This window comes from Cynocephalus volans, chromosome X, assembly GCF_027409185.1.
Source record: "Cynocephalus volans isolate mCynVol1 chromosome X, mCynVol1.pri, whole genome shotgun sequence".
NCBI classification, from domain to species: Eukaryota; Metazoa; Chordata; class Mammalia; order Dermoptera; family Cynocephalidae; genus Cynocephalus; species Cynocephalus volans.
Window position 1 is genome coordinate 180,794,117 of NC_084478.1, and position 9,481 is coordinate 180,803,597.

The 9,481-nt window shown below is 51.5% G+C and overlaps 1 protein-coding gene across 1 annotated transcript; it reads right to left on the reverse strand.

The window, feature by feature from the left end:
- Window positions 1–313: 313 nt before the first annotated feature.
- Window positions 314–3,033, reverse strand: LOC134368682 (testis-specific Y-encoded protein 3-like; the record flags this gene model as incomplete). The annotated part of the gene is made up of 7 exons (XM_063085096.1): window positions 2,794–3,033; window positions 2,465–2,608; window positions 1,805–1,960; window positions 983–1,060; window positions 742–853; window positions 499–647; window positions 314–394 (listed from the first exon to the last, which is right to left on the reverse strand). Coding segments are annotated over exons 1-7 (960 nt in total), but the record flags the coding sequence as incomplete, so codon positions are not given.
- Between the last annotated feature and the right edge of the window lie 6,448 nt (window positions 3,034–9,481).

A 9,481-nucleotide genomic window follows, 5' to 3' on the forward strand; every position in this document is an offset into this window, starting at 1 on the left:
AGCCAAAATTTAAGGGGCTGGAGAAATGACTGAGGGTGGGGTTGGCTGTCATGGAATTAAGTTCAGAGAAGTAAAGGATTGAACTTTGCTTCTGTCCAAACGACTCCGGACACTGACTACAGTGCAGTGGGCTTAAGCTTCCCCAGCTCTAACTTGTTTTGCAGTGCAGTTTCTCCAATGTTCCTGTTTCATCTTGATGCCCTGGGTGACCTGGTTTGTGTCATTCCCTGTCTTTCAATTTCTACACTTGTGAAATGAGTGTCCAGGTACCCCAAAACATGCATTTCAGCCCCTACTTCCCGAGCTGCTCACCTGCCCTCTCGGTTCCCTGTCCAGGCACCTGCATCCTCATGTGGTACCGCAGGGGATTGAGCCATAGGTCTTCACAGATGATCTGTTAGGGGAACCAGGACAGGACCGCTCAGGGTTCAGACACCATTCCCAAGAAGGCTGGGGACCCTCCCTGGTCATTTCTGAATTTTCGCAGTGAGGCCCTACCTCAGCGATCCTGTTAGATCCTGCAAAGTTGTGGTCAGAAAACCAGTTGAAGAAGAAGTTAACACTGCTGTTGTGGTGCCTGCGGCTATAAGCCTCATGTTCATAATCCTGATACCACTGAACTGGAGTGGAATGAGATGCCCTATATCCTGCAGGGAAGAAAAGTATACAGGAAGGGGTTGGAGCATGCTGACGATGATAAACCCAGCACCTTCACTACCCATCCTGGGATCCACCTCCTACCGGTGACATTAATGAGATATTCCTTAATAATCACTTTATTCCGGAAGTACGGGTTGTCCCGAAAGAACATCATGATCTTGCAGCAGTGAATGGGATGCCTGATTTCCTCCACCTGTCATGACAAAGTGGAGAAGGCTAAAATTTCTTTTCAGGTCACCTACCCTTTTCTGTTTGCCTGAAAGAATTGCTTCTCTTATCCTTCCCCGCTCAACCTTCCAGCCTCAGTCTCACTAGTTCTGACCTCCAAGTCGATCATGTAGCTAAGCAAGTCTTCATCTTCATCGCTGATCATGGCCAACATCTCGGGGTGGTTCACAATCTGCCTCAGGTCAAGGAGCCATTCCATGCTACGGAAGTAGGCGCTAGAAGCAACTGAGCATGTATAAACAGCTAGGAGAGTGTGTTGCGCAGGGGTCTCCCACACCTCACACATTGTGTCTCCCACACCTTATGCACTGTGCCCTCCCTGCCTTTCATGAGACACACTCAAGGCAATGGGTACCTTGCGTGGCCTTAAATGGGAGACTGTCCACGTTGACACAGGGAGGGGCTCCTTTCTGAGGGATGCTGAGCTCTATGTGTCCCCGATGTACTAGGGGCAAAAGTGAATCTGCTTGTATCTAAGTATGCACTTTATCAGCTCTGACTGACTAGGGTGGGAATTCATACACATTCCTACAGCATTATTGTCAGGAAAGCCTGTCCTTCAAACACCTTTTCTACATGAGAAATCCTTTGTGCTATTCACGACACTGATCCAGAATGACTTCTAATTCTCCGCCCCAGTTAGTGTCTCTGTGCCATAAGTATTTGTATTTGCACGAGTGTGGCTGCAGCTCCGACTTCCCTCAGTCTGTACCTTCCCCCACACCCCCCAAGCAGATGTTTTCCAGTACAGGAACGGAACACTGGTCCTTGGTGCTATCAGTACCATTCTCTAAACAACTGAGCAACCGGCCAGAACAGCCTGTATATTCTCATGCTGAGCTGTCCCATGGATCGATTGCTATTACCCTTGCCCATGCTCCTACCGGTCAGTACAAAGCGAGATTCGAAAGGATACGGCTTTGGCCCAGAAGCCAGGGATGCCCTGGATGATGGACCTTCGGTGACCGAGAAGAGTCCTACGTCTCTGGACCAGGTTCTGCCTCAAACAAGCAAAGGCCGTCCTGGCTTGGTTGTTCACGGGCTCCATCTCTAACTGAAGGGCCTCCAGCGACTACAGAGGGGATAAGGACAACATGGGGCTCCACAGAGTCTGTGTCGGGGTCTTCTATTCAAGCTTCTCCTCAGGCTCTACAAGTTGCATCAGAGTTTCCTCCCCCACGTCTTCTTCCTGAACTTTTTCCTCAAATTCCTCCTCCTCCTCTTCCCTGTCAGGCTCCTACACCACCCTCTCACCGTCCATCACGTGCTGCGCCCACTCCCCCTTCCACTGCTCCTGCTCCTCCTTCTCCTCGTCCTGCTCAGCTGCCTCCACCTCCTGAATAACATCCACCAACACAAGCACCACATCATCCTGCTCCTCGACTTCTCTCTCCTCTTCTCCCTCTTCGGATTACCCCTTCTCTTCCTGCTCCTCCTGCCACTCAACGACCTCTGCCACCGCCATTCCATCCACAAGGACAGCACCACGTCTTCCAGCTCTTTATCCTACTGGTCCTCGACTTTTCCTTCCTCACACGCCTCTTCCGGTTTCTCCTCTTCCCTCCTCCACAGCGACCTCCACCACCTCCACTGCCTCAAACAAATCTAGCGCCACCTCCTGCCTGGTCGCCGCTGCCTCCCTCTCTGCGAAGGCCTCGCTTTCCTGCACAGCTTCAACCCCGGTCCCGGAGGCCTCCTCGGGCGTCCCACCCAACTCCGCCTGGGTCGCACACCCCACGCCATTACTGGCCTCTGGCGGCTGCTCCCCAAGAGGCCTACCGGCCCCTCCCTCCCGAGGGCCCTTTCCCACACCTACCTTCATCCAGGGTTCGGCGGAAGACCCTTCCTCCCGGGAGCCCGCCTCACTCGCCATGCTGCCCTGGTCCTCAGCAGGCTCAGCTGCGCCGGGTACGCAAGGCCGAAAGCCTTGAGCTGCACACCCCAGGCAGCAGCTAGAGAAGCCGAGCCGCAGGCAGCTTCTGGCTCTGGGAACTTCCGGGAGCCTCGCGGTCTGGCTCGGCATCGGGCGCATGCGCATGGCTTGGCGCGCTCTGCCGTCGTCATGGGGCCAAGGCGCCCAGCCACGCCCACACCGCTACTGTTGCTCCACGACCAATGGATGAAGAGGTAGTGGCTGTCACCCATGACGGCCCCGCCTCCCGGACGCAGACATCTGAGGCACAACTGCCCTGCCTGCGAGCCCAGGCCCGTGTCTCCAGGAAGCCCTCCAACTTGCCAGGTGCAGTGCGCACACACAGCCGGTTTGCCCTTTGCAAAGTCCAATGAGTGTTCCACTCCAAGGTCCATGCCTGCGTCTTGTGTGGCACCGAATTCAGACAACATAAAGTACTTAAGGACACGAAGCGGGCGCAGTGGACAGTACTGGGTATTTCAGTTCCAGCCCACAGACAGAGTGAGGTTCTCTGAGGGCCGGGCCCATGCGTTGCTCTATATGATGCTGCGCTGGATTTCACCGGGTCTAGAGGCAAAGAGCATTACTGCATCGTCTCCCTCAGGATTAGGAAAATTAGGGGTCTCAGAAATAGTGCACGATTGTCTCTGCAAGTATCAGACCCTCTCCTCCTCAGTGCCTGGCACAATGGAGGTGATTCAGCAGAATGTCCAGCCGCCTGCATGCACACATTGATGCAGTGCCTTCCCAGAGACTGAGAGAGCAAGCCCTGGCCTCCTTTCTACCAATGGCAGATGGCCACCGCGTGGATGTCACTGGCCGTGTGTACTTTGGAAGAAAGGAAGTCCTTCGAAGGTTTTTAGGTTCCTCTCTTCGGTATGTATAGTGGGTCCGTAGGTCAAGGGTGTCATCCAGATCTCCTACACCCTTCTGCCTCGTGATCGTTCTCTTTTCTCCCCTCCCTGTTGGGTAGACGGTAGCGAGCGTGGTTCCACACATGCTGTGTTGGGTGACTGATGTCACTGTCTTGTGTTCTAGTGTCGCGATGGAATTGTACACGGGCACCCCCTTGCTTCACAACTGTGTTTTCTGCCCTTCCCTCTTTATTCTGGTAACGTGGTTCTGCACTTTCACGCGCACAAGTAGACTCCCGGGCTACCTCTTGCAAAAGAGGCAAGGTGAAAGGGACCAGGGCAAAGAGGGCGTGAACTACGCAGTAAAAACTGCCTGGGGCCAAGATGTGTGAATTCCTACTTGTCCTTCGACCCTGTTATGTTGACAGATTAGCACCAATTAGTACACCTGCACCACCACATCCTTCTTTCTAGATTCTCCCTGTCCCCAGACACCATGCTTGAGCATCAAGCACGGTCTGGTCAATCAGGCTCTGAGTCCAACTTTCTCTTCACGGCGCACACATGTTCCCATGCTTTTCCCTGAACTTCCCCGGGAGTGTCCTCACACGAGCTGCTGTGTGAGCCCATGTCTTCAGTGGCTTTTATTCTCTCTAACAAACCCAGAGGAGGCCCCTGGGAGCCAGCAAGCTCTGAGATGTTCTCCTTTCCTCCTGCCAGGCACAAATGTAAAGTGTCTAGGTAAATATCAGGAAGGGGATTTTGAGGCAAGTACAGCCATGCAAGCTTGCCGAAGCATTAGGTCATCTGAAAGTAAGGAAAAGAGAAGGCGGCATCCCCTCCTGCCCGATGGAGACTTTGCACAGCACACCCATGGACACTGCATGGGAGAGCTCCCTGCTCTGGGGATCGTCATTACTGGTCTCTTTTCCAGGAGCGAACATTTCTCAGTACGCCTCCTGGTCTGGGATGGAATGTGAACGCCCTCTTTGTATGAGTCACTACTTTTTCTGTCCCAAAGTGTGTGTCTTCCTTGGACATTCCCACACCAAAAGCAATCCCTGTAGCCTAAACATGTGGAATCAACCATCTGTCAGAAACATCCTGGTTCATTGAGATATGAAAGAGTTTCCCTTTATTTCCGTGCAACAAGGTGAGATGTCCAAGTCACTCTCAGATGGGCTGTAGAATAATGGTGACCAAGATGAGAGAAAGAGCAGTAAGGGCATTCGACACAGAGTGCTATGGACATCTTGAAGTGAAAATTTTGACATGCAGGCATAGAAGACGTGAGACTCATAGAACCATACACCTAGTGAGATCAGGTGACAAAGTCTCAAGGACAAAGACAGGGAGACAGAGAGAGAGAGAGGCAGAGATTGAGGATGTGAATGGACGAGTATGGCGACATCCTCACATGCACCGTGCACTGTTAAAGAGTAACAGCAAACACCTGGTCGAAGAGGACATGAGGAAAGGAATTGTTACAGAGGGATTGAGCCAAAAACTCACAAATTGATCAGGTCATAACTCCTGGATTGTGACGGGCTTGGGCCCATTGGAACTGGCATTGAAGAGAGGACAGCAGAGGCAAATCAAACCCATGGAACCTCACTTGGGATACCCCCCTATCATTTGGCGCTGGAAAAATCCCTAGTGAGAATGGGTTCCCCCAGCTGTAGATCTGTGCTGCGAGAATACGCTCAGTTCTGTCGTGTTCTCTGGGATGGCACAAGAGACCAATCGTTGGCACATGAGCCTGCAGACCACCCCATCAGACTTCCCTGTCCGGTGCACGTCATTGCCCTCCACCTGCACACTTCATTTTAGGTCAGGGCAGAGTTTAATGGTGCCATGTTTTGTCCCTGCCGGGAGATGACCTTGGCTTCGAGACACAACCCAGGCTTTCCCCTGCTCTTCAGAGTCTGAGTGGCTCCTACCTGAAACCCAGGACGTGACACGAAGGAGCCTAGGACACAGGGAAATGGACCTGTCTCAGGAGCTCGGTGTCGGGCACCAGGTTGCTATCCCATCAACACTGTCCCGGAAACATAGTTGCATGTCCCATCAGGATAAATCCTGAGCGCTGGCGCGTGAGAGGTGGCATACTCCCCGAAGTTAGGGCCTGTAGGCTATGAAGGCCTGTCTCTGTACTGGCTGTGGCGTGTCTGGGGGGACAGCAGGCAGAACAGGTCAACACTTCCTCTCTCCAGATTCACTTGCCTGCCAGCACAGGTTTGCACCAGAGGGGCCATCGGTCTGCAGTCCGATGCTGAGAAACAGCAAGTGAGTTCGAGGGCCTGAAGGAGGGGTGGGCAAGGGGATTCAGAAACCCGCTTGCTCAAGCTACCGGTGCCACTGGGATACCTATGCCGCCATCACATGTGAAGAGGAGTCCTTAGAGCTTAGTGAGAATGTCAGCATGACATGTCCCGTGATGGTCAGAATTGTCACATACGCAGAGTTGGTGGAAGACCTGAAGAGCACATTGAGACCTGCCACCCCCAGCTGTGGCAGGATACACCCTTTACCGTGAGTGCCAGTTTCAAGTATTCCCGGGGAGCGGCAGCCCAATCGGGATGGAGCCATACTCAGGAAGTGCTTGCCACCAAGCACGTGAGGCTTTTGACCTTTGCTGTGCCTGCCCTGTTGTCTGTCACTTCCATTGTCCTACAGCACAGAAGCTGCGATGGCCTAAGAACACAGAAGGGCTCAGGGTTCTTAATACGTGTGTGGGTGGCCAATCTACCCAGAGGAAGACAGAGCTTCAGTGGACTGTCTCCTGAGCAGAAAGTATTTATAGCGGGCACTTGTGTTTCTGAGTCGTGCGGCTTGGGTCCAAGGCCTAAGCCTTCTTATCGGAAACGCACGTGGGACAACCGTCCTTCCCACCTCTACCATCGTTGGGGGATGATGCACACGTGGAGGTTTAGCTCGGACGTGGCTTTTACCCCATCCCTCTTCTGACCTTGGCCTCTCACCATTCGCCTGCAGTGGACGCCAGCCCCGAGTAACACAGAAATCCACAGGGGCCCACGCAGTCAAGAGGGGTGGTGCTTCTTCGGCACTGCCCTATTTCCCGTAATCTATATTGTCAGAATCCCAGCATCACTTACACCACGCCCTTTGGTGGATTTACAGTTCACTTAAGGTTTAGTTAAATTGCCCACTAATTAATTAACAATGTTTAGCAAAACCAGTCTTTTTTCATGACTTTAAAGAATGGTAAACTTTAAACATATAGAAAAGTACAGAGAATAATGCTGGAAAACATAAATCCACCACCATGCAGTCCCATTTCAACATTCTGCCACAGCTGCTTGAGATGTTTTTATTTCTACTTTTTATTTCAAAATTCAAAAGTAAAAATAAAAATAAAACAAACAAAAAAGCTAACAAAAGCTAACTATGACATAGTGAATCCACCTGCCAGCCCTTCCTCCTTCTCTTGTGATGATAACTTCTGAGTTTGGTATTTCTTACTCACATTCAGGTTTTTATACTTTTAGCACTTATTACTGTATCTGTAAATAAAATATGTAATTATTTTACACGTTTAAAACCTTTATATGAACAGCCTCTTACTGTATATACTGTTTCGCATCTTGCTTGTTTGTTGAACATTTGTTTTTGAGAGAACATGGTCTCCTTTGTTAACTCCTAAGATAAAGCTGAGACATCAACCCAGGCTGGTTTCAGGAGGTCACTTCTAATTCCTCCTGGCCCCTCATCTTTCTGCCTAGGTATCCATTCTTCATTGGAATCCTCAGTGTCATCCACATGGAGTTTGGCCTGCCTTCATTGACACATGAAAGCTGTTCGAGGGGCTCTGAGACCTAGAAAGAAGCCAAATCTTTGTCCTAAAAGGGAAGAGGTGGGAGGAGGAACAAAGGGTGGTGGCAATGGAAAGCACCACAAAGCCAGTGTGGCTCAGCATGGGCTGGGAGAGTCTTGAACAAGGTCAAGATGTGAGCTCTGCATGACTAGTGCCGACACTCAGCCATGCACTGACAAACAAAAAGAACAAAATTTCCCCTCCAGATTTGTCTCCATACAGAGGGGAACTGTGGGCAGATGCAGCCACCAAGAGAGAGCCAAAATAATACAGGGACAGAAGACCTGTTTTGTATTTCCCAGGCTGGTCTGCAGCCAGCACTTGCAGTAACCTATATTAATCAGTTCATTATAGTTCTTTTTCACATTCCTATAGCAAATTTTCTTCAATTCTCCCATCTCTGCCCATTCTTCCTTGGAGAACTATATAGAAATGCCTTTGAAAGCATCTTTAGCCTAGAGAAAATAACATAGTTCATCACTGATTTACTGTATACATCACAACACCGAGTGGGGCCTTTTCTTCTACCTTGTAATCAGAACAAGCAGAACACAGCCTGGGGCCTTGGGGGGGTCTCTGTGAAACAACGATAAAGACATTTGTTCCCGCCCTCCCCATATTGTGTCCTGTTGGAGAGGACACAGCAGTTTCCTAGCTCTCCCCAACCCAGAGAGTGTGATTCCAGTGTCCTTTTCTCTTCCATGTCCCAGACGGGACAAATTGTCCCCACTCCACGCACATTCACAGCCAGGGTCACACAGAGCTGCAGGCCATGGGTCTGTGGCCCTCCAGACACCAGCTCCTGTCACTAGGTCCCCCTCTCCATCCTTCTTACAGATCCTGCTTGGAGCCCAGCTTCACTTCCCCCACCTCTCACCTTGGGCTTCTGCCCTGTACTCCCTGCATCTCCCTCAGGGGTCTCCTCCGGGGACCTGTTGGGGCTCTTGGTGCTGGGACAGGCTGGCAACTCCCTGCTCCAACTCCAAGGTTGGGAAGAACCCTTGAGTCTCCCAGCTACAAGGCCAACGTTCCTGTGGAAAGAGATGGTGCTGAGAGGAGGCCACAGCCCAGACCATTATGCACAGCCAGGCTCTGTCTTCTCCACTTGGCCAGGTTGTCCAGACCAGGAAGATGTGGAGACCTTGCAAGGACTGGAGGATGTTGGGGAGGTCTGAGGGCTATTGATGGGATAGGGGGAGGGTCTCTGCTGGCCACGACAGACCACCTAATGTAAGCTGTTTTGTTTCAGTTCCCCTGCATCTTGACGCGTCTGAGGAAGGGTGGCAAAGGTGCCTGAGGGTCAAAGCTTAGGTGTCTTCGAGGAGAGTCCTGAGATGTGAGGGCCGGGGGAGGCCCATGGAGACTTTGAGGCCCCCTGACTGATGGGACTCGGGTCAGACTCACCAGCTCCACCGAGAGGAAATGAACATTTCTCATAGGAAGCTTCTGGGATCTTCAACTGGAGATTCTGGAAAACTGTGGGAGTAAAGCAGTCTGGATCTCTAAGGAGCAGCAATCCCACAGGCTGAGGAGATTTGGTGTCTCCAAGGCCAATGAGATTTGGGGTCTCTCAGGCTGAGGTTCTGGGGGTTTTGGGGTCGAGGGGATTTGGGGTATCTCAGGCTGATAGTATTTGGGGTTTTTCAGGACAAGATTTTGGGTCTTTCATGCTGAAGAGGTTTGGGATACTAAGGTCGAGAGGCTTTGGGATTCATCAGGTAAAGGGAGTTTGGGGTCCCTCAGGATGAGAGGATTTCGCATTTTTGAGGATGAGGAAACTTGGGGTCTCTCAGACTAAGGAGATTTGGGGTCTCTCATTAGGGGGCATTAGGCTCTCTGACACTGACGTTATTTGGGGGTCTTTGAAGCAGAAGGACGTTTCCAGGCTGAGTAGGATCTCTGAGCTTGGGGAAATTCGGTCTCTCTGTGGCTGTGGTATTTAGCGTTTCCCAGGCTGAGGGGAATGGTGATTCCTCAGGCTTAGGGTGTTTG